This window comes from Crocodylus porosus, unplaced genomic scaffold (assembly GCF_001723895.1).
Source record: "Crocodylus porosus isolate Cpor-Errol unplaced genomic scaffold, CroPor_comp1, whole genome shotgun sequence".
NCBI classification, from domain to species: domain Eukaryota; kingdom Metazoa; phylum Chordata; order Crocodylia; family Crocodylidae; genus Crocodylus; species Crocodylus porosus.
Window position 1 is genome coordinate 13,331,306 of NW_017728924.1, and position 15,417 is coordinate 13,346,722.

A 15,417-nucleotide genomic window follows, 5' to 3' on the forward strand; every position below is an offset into this window, starting at 1 on the left:
TTTAACTCAGTAATATTGTAAAAGCAGCTGAGGCTGCCAAGCCTTCACTGATACTTTCTTTGAAAAATGCAACATAAATCCCTTCTTTCATATCTTCCTGTGAAGCACTAGAGAGAGATGGGACCATGCTTTCATTGCAGGTGAGGCATTGCTCTCTTGGATTAACTCACAAATTTGCTTCAAATCATTCATTCCTGGGCAGCTCTGTGCATGCCAAAGCATCAGGATTATGTTGGATCAGATAAAGATATCTACATAGTTACTTAATTTACCCAGAATACAAACCAGTCACCCAACGCTAGAGACTCTGGAGTTCTCTGGAAGTTCGTATTTGCTTTGGATTCCTGTGGTTTGATCCATCTCTTCGCTCATAAGCCTTCTCTGCATAAAGTGCATGGATAATAGAGCAGCTCCTCTATGGCTCTGCAGATTTACCTTGTTTACACACACATACACGCAGACTTATAGTCAGGCTAATGGCACGTAACAGGCTTGGCTCCTGCTGCTTGGGAAGGAGGCTGAGGATGAATTAACTTTATTTACATGTAACTGGATTTTCTACAAACAATGCTAAGAAAACTAAATCCTATTTTAAAAAAAATCATGTGATGAAAGCTACACTGTAAGATGTCCACTCCAAGAAACAAGATGGTAAGATGCTGACAGTGAAGTGTGCATTGAAGGACTGGTAATGCGGATGCCTCTGAAAGTATTAAGTACAGTCTATTCTTGAGCAGATTGGTCTGCATTTGAGTTTCTGTTAATGCTTGATGGAGGAATTCAGTGTTTCAGAAGCAATCACAGAATCATAGAGAAGTGGGGCTGGAAAGGACTTCCAGAGGTCATTTAGTCAAACCCCCTTCTTGGGGCAGGATCATACTTATCCAAACCATCCCATAAAAACCACAATCTAAACTCTACATAAGACTATCATCAACCCTGACACAGCACAGACCTAACATCATAACGTGCCACAAATAAAGCAGAGGAACTGTGGAAGCCAGTGTCCTGCTTCTATGAAATGTTGTCATATATGCTCAAAGGATCCTGGATAGAGGGCCATGCCCTCTGCTACAGAGGAAGGCAAAAACCCCCATGGTCTGACTCCATCTAAAAATCTAAAAGTTCATTGGCAAATTTGGGGCCAAGAAAATAGTGATAAATTCTTCCAACCACAAAAACTGAACAAAGCAATTTATTTTAATTTGTAAAAGTAATCTTATGAATGAAATGTGATCTGTGGGAAGGGCTTGTTTCTCTTTTTTTTAAGGGATGTCATCAACATAAAATCTATTCCCTTAATGTGTTCCCCCCCCCCCATATTAGAATAGTTTCAGGTACTATGCCTGCCCTGGAATCCCCAGCCCAGTTTTATGATTGTTTTACAACCATACCTTCTTCATGGGTTTTTTTTTTCCTTTCTTGCTATCATTTAGAAGAATCCCGTTTCACTTGGGTCTCACAGAAGAGGAAAGTAGTCAGGTAAGTTTCACTTCCTGAATATAGTCTATTTCATTCTCCTGGGGTTTTGCTTTAAATCACTAGTTGTGTTTGGGAATATTTACATCCCAAAACAACTCCCTCCCCCCACAAACTCTTCTTTTAATATTAGGAATTAATTGTTTAATTTTAGGCTACTTTTAAAAAGTCCTTTTTAAAAATTGTGTAAGAGTGATGTTGTAGTCATGATGGTCCAGAAATTATGCAAGAGGCAAAGAGATGCAAGACATTCGAAAAATTGTCTAACTGTATTCCAGCTCCACAGCTGGTCCAATAAAAGATATCATCCTAGCAAATCCTTGCTTCTCATGCCTTTTTTTTTTAAAGGAGATAGCTTCTGACCTGCTAACAGTACTTTTTTAAACAACATTTCTAAGCTTTTGCCCATCGAAGCTCGTTCTATAAGTATTGAAGGAATGAAGGATTGTTATCAAGACCTTTAAAAGCCCAATGAACTTGTGGAGTTACGGCCCAGAAATATACAAATACTAGCTTTCTTGCTGGCTTCTCTGAACTACTGTCAGTGCTGTCAAAGGGTGGTGGCAGATTTCCCTTTGGAAGTGAGAGCCTGCTTCAAACGTCTTTTTAAGTCCTGCATATTTGGAGACTTGGGTCGGATGAGGTGGAGCCCTCTTCGTTTCTCCCCATTGCAGCTCCCGATCATCCTGCTGAGCTCCTGGCAAAGATGCTGGAAGGCCTCCTGCACTCCTTCACAGTTCTCCCGAGCAGACACCTCACTGTAAGTGCCCCCCAGCTCGCTGGCCAGCTGGAGGCCTTCTTTGGAGGACACCTGCCTAGCTCGCAACAGGTCCCCTTTGTTTGCCATCAGAAGCAGAGGAATGTTGGCATTGGGGTGGATCTTGCGGATGTGCTGGTACAAGGGCCGGATGAGCCGGTAGCTGTTGTAGTCCGTGATGGAGTATACAAACACGAAGCCGTCTGCCCAGTAGATTGAGCGGTTTATTTGCTCCTGGCAGCAGATGTTGTCATTGTCATCCTGCCACCAAAACAGAGAGGAGAGGTTAGAAAACAGAGTGGAGGAAGAGATAGAAACAAGTGATCGTCCAGCACTGGTAGCAGGCACTTGCTCCGCTTCACCCTGTGGCTGCTGCTTCATATAGGGACAAAGGCATCTCTGGATGCATCAGCTACAGAACAAATTTCTTTGGTGTGTCAATAGATTGATTAATACAATGGAGCAGCACAGAAACTAAGGCAGAGACTGGGCAGATGTTAAGCAGTTAAAAATGGTCAAAGCATTGATTTTTTTTTTTTAAGATGTTTTTTGTTCTGTGCTGTTCTTGTGCTAATCAGTATTCAGCAGCTGCCCTGCTATCAGGGCTGATAAATGGAATCATAAAGGTTAGAACGAGAGCCTCCCCTCCCAAAACTGTTAGGTCAGCTATTCTAAACCCACTTATCTAAGTGAAGGATTGTCCCCTACAGGACTTTTCCTAGTGCTTTTTTTCAGTCCAGTGTTTAATGTTTATAACAAGGGGATTTTACAGATTCCCTGGGGAGGTTCTTTCCCTGTCTACTAGATCTTGCTGTCAGTACATTTCTTGTGCTATTTGGGCTCAAATTTACTTTGGAATGGATTACTTTTTCACGTGACTGATTACTGGAACTGAAAATAAACAGGGCCCTGTTGCTGCTTACTCTCTCTGAGAAGTAACAGAGCTCCTAATTCCTGTTACCTGCCTTTTGTGTCATATATTTCACTGTCCAGTTGTACCCATAGCTGCATCATTGTTCCTAACCAGATACAAACAGGAATCACCAATACATAGGAATTCAGTGTGTTGGGAGACGAGATCAAGTCCCTACTCAAGATGAGATCTTTTGAATTAATCCATTGCTTTGTATATCCTCCTTGGGCTGTGACTCCATCAGCTTCATGGATTATTGTCTGGTATGCTTGGATTGATAAAATGTTCCTGCTCATATTACAGCAGAAATTCTTAACCCAGGGTGCTGCAAGAGCCTTTGAAAGGTGCCCCAAAAAGTGTGATGAGATAAGTGAGAAGGTAAGCAGACAATGGCGGGCCAGGATCTCTTTGTCTGGCCCTTCCCCTGCCCTCCCCCCCCACCTAACCTGGCCCCTCTGCAAGGAGTTAAGCACTATAACAAATGAGCTTTTGAAATGGGGGGTGCCACTCAGTTCACAAAAGTAATGGGGGGGAGCCTTGAGTCTAGTGAGGCTGAGAACCACTGTATTACAGGCTCTTTGGAAACAATATGCAAGTCCTTGTAATGTCTTTCAATGCTAGGCACACTCAGGTGTTACTGAAGCCAAAGGAAATTAAAAGCCCTTGGAGCCTTGCCTGCAGTATCCAGCCACATCATTTTATTACTGGCTAATTCTATTCTGGAAACCTTACACAACAGCAGCTGGACATAGGGCAGGCATTTTGAGTCTGGTCCAAAGCCCATCAGTGTTTGTGGGCCAATATGAATAACTTTCTCTGTACAAAATGGTGTTGAAGATACTCAGCCAGCAAATTGGCTGGAAGGAAGTAGGACTTGTAGGCCAGACCCAGCCTAACAGGCTGGATGGGCTTTTCCTGAAGGGAAAAAAAAAGAAATCTCTCCAAAATAAAGCAGAACCCTAATGATCCTCCTTGCCAGTAAGGGCATGCCTGTGCTGTGTCCATGGGGCTCCTGAGGGTGTTGTAGAGAAACATGTGCGATCCACCCTCTGCAGCTTTCAAAGGTGGAGACAAGGCAGTGAAGCTGCCTTGAGAGTGTTTGTTGCTGCTTTTGAGATCTCTGTCTCCAACAAGCGTGAGAGCAGGGGTGGCCCAGGGTGCTCTCAGGACAGCTTTGCTACCTTAGCTGTGGATGTTTGGTATGCATGGAGCAGGAGCAGGTGGGCTGGACATGGTTCTCAATAGTTTTCGCAAGCGTGCTGGGGAAGTGGTATAGACATAAACCACTCTCCTGTCCTATCTGTCACTCAGGTGGTTGCTCTCTTTCTCTTTCCCTCCTGCATGAAACACCTGGAAAAACACTGACACTTGTGCTTACAGATACTGTCAAATGAAAGAGCAAAGCATTGTCAGAAATGTTCAGACTTGGCTGAACAAAGTTAAGTCCCTTCACCCTCCCTGCAGCTTCCCTTGACTTCAGTCAGATATGTTTGTGCTCAGCACTTGCCCAAAACAGTGCACCTAATCTTATTTAGGCACCTAAATATGGATTTAGGCAGCCCAACTCCGGGCACTTGGGGTGCAAATTGATGGGTAAAATGCATTATGTCACAGCTGATCACTCGGGCAGTAAGAGAAGAGAAAGCCGTGCTTCAGAGGGAGAGTTTTTCCAGACCCATAAATAGTTAGAGGCCCAGTGTCAATGGGAGTTCAGTACCTAAGTGTCCTTTGTGCCTGTGAAAACTTTCCTATGGGTTTCAAACCCTGTGAGCTTGGAGGCTGACTCAGAAAATGTATTAGCCCTCTGCCGCTTTCAGCTCATATGGCCGTCATGCTGGAGCCCAAATTATCTTTGGATGTCTCTAGTGCTGGAGTCACAGGTTGCCCAGAACAATATCACCAGTCCAGTGGTGCCCTGGTACTTTCTTCCCTGTGTACTAGGGGTTATTGGATTTATGGACCACCTCTACATGGAATAAAACTTTCAGGTTATTAGAACAGGTCCCTACTTATGACTCAGAAATGAGTTTCTGGGTCTAAATTCAGTTTCTAGGGAACAGGAAAACCACACCTAGAATGAATTGATCCTGACTCTGGCCATTTCACTTGAGATGAAAAGAAGTGCTATCTCCCCTGATGCTTCAGAGCAGCCCACTGGCCTGGCATGGTACGGGGAGAGGGGGGCCTTGTATTACTGTCTGTATTAATTTATCATCCTTTTATGTCCCTTTGCTCCCCTTCCACCATCAAATTATTTTTTGGGGGGGAAATAACCTAATTGCTATAAACAAATATTTGAAAATGGCCTTAGAAAAAAAAATGCACGCAGAACACTTCAACAAGCAGAAGTTCTCAGTTGCTACAGCTGGGCCCAGACAGCAGGGAGATGGATGTGATAATCCTCAGTGGAATGCTTTATTCAGGAAAATCAAAGAGTAACAAGCTATATTTCTGTTTTATGAGAATGTCTCCTAAAAAAAATGAGTTTTGAAACATGCACTGTTACCAGCCTTGTGTGGTTCAGGCTGCAATTAATCATCAAACAAGCCCAGTTATCTATTTGCTTCTGGTGTTTTTAAACATTAACATTTCCGGTGTGGTTAGAATCCTGAGTAAATGCAGAAATCACTGCACCCCGCTCCGAAAGTGCAAGCAGCTCACTGCTGCTTAAGGATCTAATCAGAGAACACGTAAGCACAGCCTAGTCCAACACATTCTCATGCTTTTGATGGCTCAGTTCAGCTACAAACCCTTAAAATCACTTCATAGACATCAGTTGATGCAAACAAGATATTCAAGATAAGCAGCTTCTGTGGGAACTGTTGAAACAGGGCAGGCCTTTAACTGGGACAAAGGACCTGAAGCTCCCCCTAATGATATTAAAAACAGGGTTGGATGAGGTGCCGGGGATCACAGTTGAACTTTGGAGAGTCGAGACCTGCTTCCAGGGTCTGGATCTGGTTAAAATATGGAAATCTGAAAATGTATCTTACATCTGAGGAGAAAGGGAGAAGTAAATGTGCCTCATTCCTCTGTTGTGGGGAGGGAGTGAAAGAGGGATTCTCTTTACAAGGTGCTTATCATGCTTTCCTGGTGACATTACCTAATTCCTGTCAATAGCGTCAATAGACTCACCTCCACACCCAGGTAATGCAAAATCTACTTATTTTGAGGTTAAGTGGGGCAGAAAAAGTTTAACAGACTCCTACATAGTCATGAATTACATTCTCTGAAAATATGAGAAGCTAGATTTGTTTTATAATATTTTTAGTAAACCTAAAAATAGGTTTACTTGGTGGAGGTGTTAGACATGTCTTTGGGCACGAAATGCCCTTCCTCCAGTCTGGGAAAGAAGCAGACACTACCTAAGCTTAAATACCAGTGAAAGCTGTTTAACTCCATTAACTTTATGTGATAAGTACCTTCTGGCTTGGATAGGATAGCTCTTTCATGCCCACTGGAAAATCATGGGTTCAACTGAACTCAAAACTCTTCAAGTTCAGGCTCTGTTTATCTCTGGCAGAAAGGAAAGGTGCATGCATTTTTATTCTTGTTTTGCTCACTCAGGAGCTCTAGGAGTAGAGCAAGAATTCCTTTCAAAATCAAATACTGTTTTATAGTGCAGGCTTCTGCCTCATTAGAAAAATACACGCTTTTAAAATTATATTTCTCTGGGGAAAATGCTGGTTTAACCATTCGATGATTTTGCTCCCCCCCAAAACCTGACAAAGCCTCTAGCATGCTTTTGGAGGTTTCATGAAACATAAGACATGGCTGGTTCCACTTTTGCTTGCTTTTTGGCAGGGTAAATAATGTCTTATGTAAAATGACTGGCAGACACCTCCCCCCTCACGTGCTACAAGGCATCAGAGAACAACGAATATGATTAGGGCTTTTGGCTTTTCATTTAAACCAACTTTTAGCCATCAAAGAAAATGAAAATGGAAACCCAGGGTGCATGAGGTTTCCTTTTCCAGTTCTAGAAATTTCAGGTGGGCATGTGCAAATTTATCAGGATCTTTAGGTGCTTGACTTGATACAGAATGCGGCAGAGAATGAGCATTTCTGGGGGGCCAGATCTGTGTTCATTTAAACCTGAGTTTTGAGTGGGTTTGAGGCCAAACCAAAGTTATGGCTTTTGTCTGACAATGATGAAAAGACACATAATTTTGACCCAAAATCTCATGAGATATGTATCATTCAAGGAAAGAAAATCTCACTGAATTAGCAGGTTCTGTGAAAACGTTACCATCCTGTTCTGCCTCCAGATTGGATCCCCTAGAACAGAACCCCAGAACCTCTTTTGGATCTGCTTAGAAATTCACTTGTAGGGACATGATTATAGCCACAAATTATATCTGTTATTTCCTGAAATCTTGTGGGGAAGTGCCCGTGAAGAGGATTATACACCCCCAGCGCCTGACTAGAAAAAGAGGGATGAATACAGACATTAGAAGCGCCCCGCTAGCACTTAGTATAGTTGCTATAAAGGCTTTTCCGTCAGAAAAAAGAGGGCTGCCTGCAGAAAAGAGATTCTCCTTGGAAGACGAGAAGGGTCTGACCTGAGCATCCGGGTCAGGCACTGGGCTGTTGAGAACTTTCTGCTCATTCAGAGACAGGAGTGCCTGGGCAGCAAATAGATCAAGCCAGCAATTTTGTGTCTATTCAAACTTGGGCTGCACAAAACCATTTATTATACACTTGTTGTGGCTCCCTGAAGGGGTGATTTTTGGTAAGAGAGAGGTCATCCCAGTGGGAAAGGTCACACTTAGAGCTGAGTTTCTGGCTCAGACATATCTCTTCTCACAGTGAGTTACACATTGAAGAGACACAAATGTTGGCAATGTTGAATGCAGACATTAACTGTGTTCTAAAGCTGGACTGTCCAACTTCTAAGCCCCAGGGGGCCACATCAGTCGTGGGGGGCACCTGCTACACAAGCTACCAGCCAAGGCTCAGGCCACCGGGTTGTGTACCACATGGACGCTCCTCCTATTCTCTGCTGTACCCTGTGCCCAGGCTGATACCTTCCTTGCATCACTGTACTGTGTGGACACAATCCCCCCCTACACCCCCATACTGCCCTGCTCCTTGGAGCAGAGGCAGGAATCAGCAGCCAGAGGAAGGACGGGGAACCCAGATACTCAGTCTGTGTTGCAGCTGGAGCAGTGTGGGAAGCAGTGGCCTGGCAGGAGCCCAGAGGGTGCAACTTAACCCCTTGCGGTCCACATGGGTCAGACAACACCTGTTCTAAAGTACAGATACATCAAGCAGAGTTTTTACCTCCAGTGAGACAAAAGGGGTATCCTGCACCTGTAAGGAGATCTGCTCTCCGTCTATGTTGAATTTTCTTGAATACAAGGCTCCTGGTAGAAAAATAAGATGATGAGAGGCAGCACATATAAAGAGTCAGTCCAATCAACATCTACTATTTCAGCTTCTAAAGACGTAAATGGGATTTAGGTACATGCTAGGCCTTTGCAGGGAGATAAGTTTCCTCCTGTGTTGTGTGAATTGTTATCACAGTAACATCATATCATAACTGTTCCTTCACTGGACATTCATCGCCCTGGGCTGTATCAGTTTTTTTCTTTGTGAGCTATTTTATGGATGGAACAATCAGACCAGACTATTTCAGGGGAGATGTTAAAAAAGCTATAAAATTATTTTAAATGCAGAATCTATTCCTGATAGCAGCAAACACTGGCCTACAGTTTCTCGGGCAACTTACATTATGGCCTGCTCTGTGCCTGCTATGGTCTGGTAGATGCCTCTTTCCCCAGGTCTATTATTCCTTTTGGAACAAGAGAAACCCAAGTGAAATATTTGTGCCTACTTTAAATTGGTCATCAATCCAACAGAGTGTCACCTTTTTGCAGTGGTGCTAGGTTGTATTTTTAATTGCCATCCAAAATATCAAGGAAGATATGTTAGTTTTCTATGCATTTCCACTGGAAGTGAAAGAGAAAGTATGTCCGATACACAGAGTACTGGAAATGGAGCACATGACTAGATTTTAAGGTGGCAGAGCTGAGGTTTTGGTGTTGGTATCTGCAGAACTTGAGCAGTCAGAGTTTGGTTTGAATGCCCCCCAAGCAGGAGTGACTACGGGTCCATGTTCTTCCATTTTATCTGAGCCACTTTGGCTCTGGGAGCAATACCTGGATACAAGTTTGCCAGCCTGGCAAAGCTCTTATCAAGACCATTAATATTTGGGGCAGAGGTGTAAGAAGCAGGGCTGCACCCTGGGCAAACCCTGTAGGGTGGCAGGGAGCAGGGCATGGTTCTGAGAGTTGGGAGTGGCGTGCACAGGTCTGACATGAGGAGGGAGGGGGTCTCCCCATGTGGGGAACTCCAAAACAGTCCCCAGCTGCTCTGCAGCTGCCACTGCTTGTTCTGCCCTCCCTAGCTCTTGCTCTTAGCAGCATCAGGGTCTCAGTGCACTGGTTGGTGCTGCTGCAAGAGCAATGCTGTGGGGTGTCTCTTACTACTGGGCCGCAGACTCCATGGGGCTGGGGATAATGTTTATGCCCCTTCTAAGTGAGCACCTGGTGCTGGTGTCCTGCTCCTCCACCCTTAGTTATGCTGCTGATTCAGGGTTTGAACTGCAGGTGCAAAAAAGGCAAGGAAAGCTTAGGTTCTGGCTGTGTGACACATTCATGGCTGTCAGGATGACAGCTTTGGAGACTGAAGCCTCTTTGATGATCTTTAGAACAGTGTGGACCAAACTTTTTGGCAGATGTGCCATATACTAGCCCTGCACCTTCCCCAGTTGCCACTCTGACCCCTTTCCCATACTGAATCTGTTGTTCTTTCTGCTCTCTGCCTTGTGCTCTCTGCCTGATTTGCTACTCTGCTTTCTTCTCTCTGCCCTATCCACCACTGTGCTGCCTGTTCCCTCACTGGTATGCTTCATGTCACACACAGAGGCTACCCATGCCACTTGTGGTACTCCTGCTGCAGGTTGGCTACCCCTGTTTTAGAACATAACACTAGGTACATTGATATAAAGAGGACTGAAGCCACCACATTGAGTCTGGAACACTTTGCACTGACCCAATACAAGTGCCTTAGTGGTTTGTTTCAGCCCAGACCTGGAGGTGTCCCCTTGCCAGGAAAGGAGGGAGTTCAGTCTTAGAAACACAGACTCATAGAAAATGAGGGTTGGAAGGAACCTCAGGAAGTCATCTAGTCCAACCCCCTGCTCAAAAAAGGACCATTCCTAAGTAGATCTCCCAGCCAAGGCTTTGTCTAACCAGGTCTTAAAAGCCTCCAAGGATGGAGAATCTACAGCCTCTCTGGGTAACCTGTTCCAGTGATTTATTACCCTCTTCCTAATATCTAACCTAAACTTCCCTTGCTGCAACTAGAGACAGTTGCTCCTTGTTCTGTCCCCTGCCCCCACTCAGAACAGTCTCTAGCTCCATCCTCTTTCAGCCCCCCCTTCAGGTAGTTGAAGGCTGCTATTAAATCCCATCACAGTCTTCTCTTCTCTGAACTAAATAAGCCCAGTTCCCTCAGCCTCTCCTCAGAAGTCATCGGGGCTCATTCAGTTCTTGGCCTCAGTTCAGACCACTAACAAAGAGACTAATTAGGGCCACCGGTATATCGCCCCTGTAAGAATCATCTCTTAACATTTGGTTCACAGAAATAGGTGGTTTTGTTTCAATGGAAAAAAAAAAGCTGAGCTCACAGAAATGTCCATGATGTAAGGAAATTTGCCAGGGCAAAGTTCAGTGCATCTGGTCCAACATTAAAACTCTACCTTTTGAAACGGTGTTGGACGAGTAGCCTCTCTGTGAGCACTTCAGAAATAGAGCAGATGTTAAGGTGGAATTGTACTCTATGGGAAGAGGCCTTCCCCAAAACCAAACATACTATTTCCGCTCTGTCATGCATAGACAAAAATGGGGAGGGTGCTTCCAGAAAGTGACTGTGTTCTGCCTTATATCCAGTTACAGGAGAACAGTCACATGGTTACAGATATATTACCACCCACTTCAGATCCTTGTTTCCGCTGCAGGATGACTGTTTGGCTGGTAACTTAATGGGAAAAGCATGGAGTTCTCAGCACTATCTCTGATAAAGATCTTGCAAATTCCAGGGGTCTAACTCCATTGACACTGTCTTGTAAAAAAGTGAAGGAAAACATAAAGTAGCAGTTCAAACACTGAGCTATCAAGGCTCCTTAGGGTCAGCGGAAAAGGGCAGTCACTCGTCCAAGGGATCAAAAGCTTCTGGTTTTGCCATCCTTATATCTGACTCATCCCTCTGAACTCAAGATGCATCTCCAAAACAAAACATTTACAAAGCCTTTAGTATGAATCCAGCCTCACCCAGTAACTTACCCAATGCTGACTGGCCTGTGTGTGAGCAGTGCTAGTGGATCTTGTATTGCACAGGTCTCTGGCCCTTACAGGGTTCAATAGGTTTGAGATGTTTCCTGCAGGTTATGCTTGAACAACCTAGCTAGCAGACCCAGGGCAGCTTGCACTGCTACTGTACTAGCATTTGGGCAGAGGACTCTAATTTAGCCGTTCCTCCCCTCACCCTCCCAGCCCAGCACTGACATACCCAGCCCACGGTATAAAACAATTGGCTTGCTTACACACCCTGTGTGATCCCACTGACTTCAGTGGGGTGTATAAGCAGGGTAGTATCCAGCCTCCATTGTTCAGTCAATTTATAAAGCATTCTTTAAATTCTGCTTTTCAATAAAGGTGTGTCCCCATGTGAATCTTTTTTTCTCTGATCCTTTTCCATCAGGGTGGGAAAAAATTTAGGCTAAAAGGATCATAAATAATGAGACTTTGATTTATTGTTTTCATAGCCGGAGGCAATTAAGTGAAAATATGTGCCTCGTGGACATCTGACAGTGCTTGGCTTTTCTGTAATATGCAGCAGTTGCAAAATACAGTAGTTTGAAATGGAATCCATCTGTAATGCTGCAGGAGGAAGCAGACTCACCAGTATTGGGCTCGTAGTCTCCAATAAATCTTTTAGTGAGAAAGCGCACCACCAGGGCTGCAAAACAAGGTAAAAAGATGGGCCTTTAATCTAAGTTGAGATCGATCGTTGCAAAATGCATATAATGCCTTCCTGGCAGACCTGCTACAGGATCAGGCTTAACTTTTGTCACTTGCTTAAATACTACCCTGAATAGACTTGTCTTTATCAATCTAGAAAATGATTTGGACCAGGCTCCAATGCATGACAGCACCTTGCACCGCAAGCTGTCTCTTGGGTGTCAAGGGGTGAGATTGATAGAGTAAAACTATAAGGCTATCTCAATTTGCCACTTGGATTGAAGATAAGAAATTAAAAGAGAGAAAACTCTTACAATACTCTGACTACTTACAATGCCACATGTAAGATCTAGATTGTGCTATATCAGAGGCCAGACTGATCTAAGGATTCCTTCTGGCCTTAAAAATCTATGAATCTATTAATGTCATCCACTGAACAAATTGCTTGTGGAGTGCACAAAATGATCATTTTGCAGTGAATTAGGACTTCTCACTCATCTTAATTTGTGAGGGCTTCATGCAGCCTTGGGTGAGAAAGCTGGAAGAAACATTTTTGTCTCTTTTGATCTCCCTTTCAAGAAGTACAATCTCTTTTATCCTAATAGTAATTTACATTTCCATATTGCCCTTCATGCCCACAGATCACAAATTAGTTGGTGAAATTAATCTACTGGTCTGTAAATGAGAAGTCTGATACTGCAAATAGCATTGTCTCAGACTTCATTTATAACAGTCATTTCTGTCACTTTTGATATGCTGATTAACTTGGTTATGGTACTATCTTTGATGAGTTGATTCCTATTTCTATACAAAAGTGGTTTCTTCAAATCCAAATCAACTACAGACTTTACTGAGGGCTAGTAAGTATTCATACAGTAAAACAAAGTCTGGCCCTACAAAATGTGGCTTTGTTAAGAAATCACAAAACCCATGCTCAGAAATTACAACTCAAGTTTCTCTCACTTAGTTTCCCAATCTCCCTGTGGAAAGCAATGTTGAAAATGTCAAGTCTTTTTCAAGTACAATTTCTCCATAGACCTCCAAGCGCTTTACAACAGGAGGAGGAACGGTATTACTTCTGTCTACGTCAAAGGGAAGCTGCGGCACAGAGCAGTGTAGTGACTTGTACAAGGTCACACAGTAGATCATTTGCAGAGCTGAGAACTGCGAGCAGTGTCCTGACACCTAGCTCAGCACCTTGTCCACTAGACACAACGCACCACCTCACCTTTGATCTTTCTCTGATCATCTGACCTGCTACCAAAAAGAGCATTTTTCAAATTGCAATTAAAAGCTTATCAGCTATTATGTGTGAAGTATATACAGCTTTGGATGAATCTGACCATAAAATATAAACCCAGGGGTATTGCAAATACAGCAGAAAGCAGGATTACTCCGTGGACTTACCTGTCTTGCCAACGTTGCTGCCACCCAGTACAACGAGCTTGATGATTTTGTTGGGCACACAGTCCAAAACAGGATACTCTGGTATGGGAAGCAAGATGAAGTTAGCAGAATACTGTGACATAGTACTCTGAGAGGTGAGACGCATGCCAGAAACAAGAGCCGATCAAGTCTAGTGGGAGTTGGGGGAGAAGAGAGGGAAAATAGCTTCTTTCCTTCTTTTGGCAGTCAATCCTTGGAAAAAGAAGTCCTCTCATTTCATTTAAGTAGCTTTGCAGAAGGATATCCCAGCAGCTGGCCTCCTCTTTCCAACGACTGCTCCGACAGCAACTTTGCAAAGCAGAGGGAAACTTTTTGATCACCCCCAGTGAAAACTGACTCCTACATTCCTCAGCCAATCAGAAGTCAAAACATGACATTCCACTAGATGGGGTAGAAAGTGTGCGCCTCACATGAACCACACGCCCTCCCCTGCTTTATCTTTCTTCACTGCCTGTTTTACATGCTAGTCTGTAGCTCTTTGCTGAGAAGACATCCTTCTGCATTTTCAGTCTTCATGGTGCTTGTTTCCAGCAAGATAGAGTCGGTGGTGTTTGGGCAATTTCCATTCAGGATAATTCTAACTTGTCTGTTGAAACACCCTCTGGATTTTCAACTGGATCCAGTATTCTCTGTTGCTCTCACAGACTGTTTTATCCAGATTGTGAGCTTGGATCCTTTAAAGCGGATGGACTCTTTTTTTGCATGGCAAGAAGTACTGAAGCGTAAATACCTAGGGTTGGTATCCTGCAAGTTTTCCAAGAGGAGCAGCTTTAGATCTTAATAAATTACTTGATCTAAAAAACAATAGGAATGACTTTTCATTCTTATCATCTAAGGACAGCCTCATTTTGCTGATAAAGATACTTTTTTAACAGGCTCTAGTCCACGGTGGAACGTTGCAATGAGAATTTTGTCCCATTGGAATATAAGCCACTATTATGCTGTGGCCCAGCTATTTTTATGAAGATTTTAAAGTGAATTTAGTGGTGGCAATGGATTACCAACCTTAGAATCAAAATGGGCCTAAGCATAGCTGTATGCTGGTGCTGAGCCCAGACTGGGGGATGAGGAAGGAAGCAATGAACCAGGGAAGCCCAGTGCAGCTTGGGGAAGCCCAAACTTTCTGGCTACAAAGGTCTGTTTGGATGGTGATGGAGCCAAGAAATAGCCAGAGTGTGAGCCTACAGCAGCCACTAGCCTCTCCTGTCCCTGTAAGAGAAGAGGGGGCTAAAACCTGCTATGCCAGATCTATCTGCCAAAAAGGCCTCCACGGCCAGGAGCATTCCCCAGCTTGCAGCTTCCTTCAGTCACAGCCTCTATATGAATGCTACCTAGAGTAGACTCAGGGGTGTGACTTTGGAGCAGAGTGCAAAATCAGGCCTCAGCCTTGGATGCTAGTGATTTTCTCAGTGCAGCATGTGTCAGACTTCCAAAGGGCTCTGTAGCAGGGCACTAGGGTGCCTGCTACTGGCAACAGGAACATGGGCTCAGCTGCCACGCACCAGGGTGGCACAGGTGAGGGTTGCTAAGACAACCGGTTGGGTCAGCTGACCAGAAGGGGGCAGGGCCTGGCCTTTATAAACAGCGAGGCTGAGGCCATAGTCAGTTCCCCTCTGGCAGTCTAAGAGCAGGACCAAGTAGGGTGAGCAGAGCTCCGTGGGCATAGTAAGGAAGCTGGATGGCTTGAGCAGTGTTGGTTTGATGATACAGGGTGGAGAGGACCCTGACAGGGATATGAAGGAAGGTTAGCCAGGTTGGCTGGGAATTTACGTTGTAGCCAGGGGCTTTGTGTTTTC

The 15,417-nt window shown here is 44.2% G+C and overlaps 1 protein-coding gene across 1 annotated transcript; it reads right to left on the reverse strand.

The window, feature by feature from the left end:
• Nucleotides 1-519: 519 nt before the first annotated feature.
• Nucleotides 520-13,958, reverse strand: LOC109313686 (ras-like protein family member 11A-like). The gene is made up of 4 exons (XM_019540362.1): nt 13,583-13,958; nt 12,117-12,173; nt 8,433-8,515; nt 520-2,497 (listed from the first exon to the last, which is right to left on the reverse strand). Exons 1-4 carry the CDS (start codon nt 13,725-13,727, stop codon nt 2,030-2,032), a joined length of 753 nt encoding a protein of 250 aa, XP_019395907.1. The 5' UTR covers nt 13,728-13,958; the 3' UTR covers nt 520-2,029.
• Between the last annotated feature and the right edge of the window lie 1,459 nt (nt 13,959-15,417).

Bases quoted from the DNA above. Each gene is read 5' to 3' on its own strand.
- LOC109313686 (XM_019540362.1), bottom strand. From the start codon at position 13,727: ATGCGTCTCACCTCTCAGAGTACTATGTCACAGTATTCTGCTAACTTC. The intron at 12,174-13,582 runs GTAAGTCCACGG...CTTGTTTTGCAG, and splicing joins CAGCAACGTTGGCAAGACAG to CCCTGGTGGTGCGCTTTCTC. The intron at 8,516-12,116 runs GTGAGTCTGCTT...TTTTTCTACCAG, and splicing joins AGACTACGAGCCCAATACTG to GAGCCTTGTATTCAAGAAAA.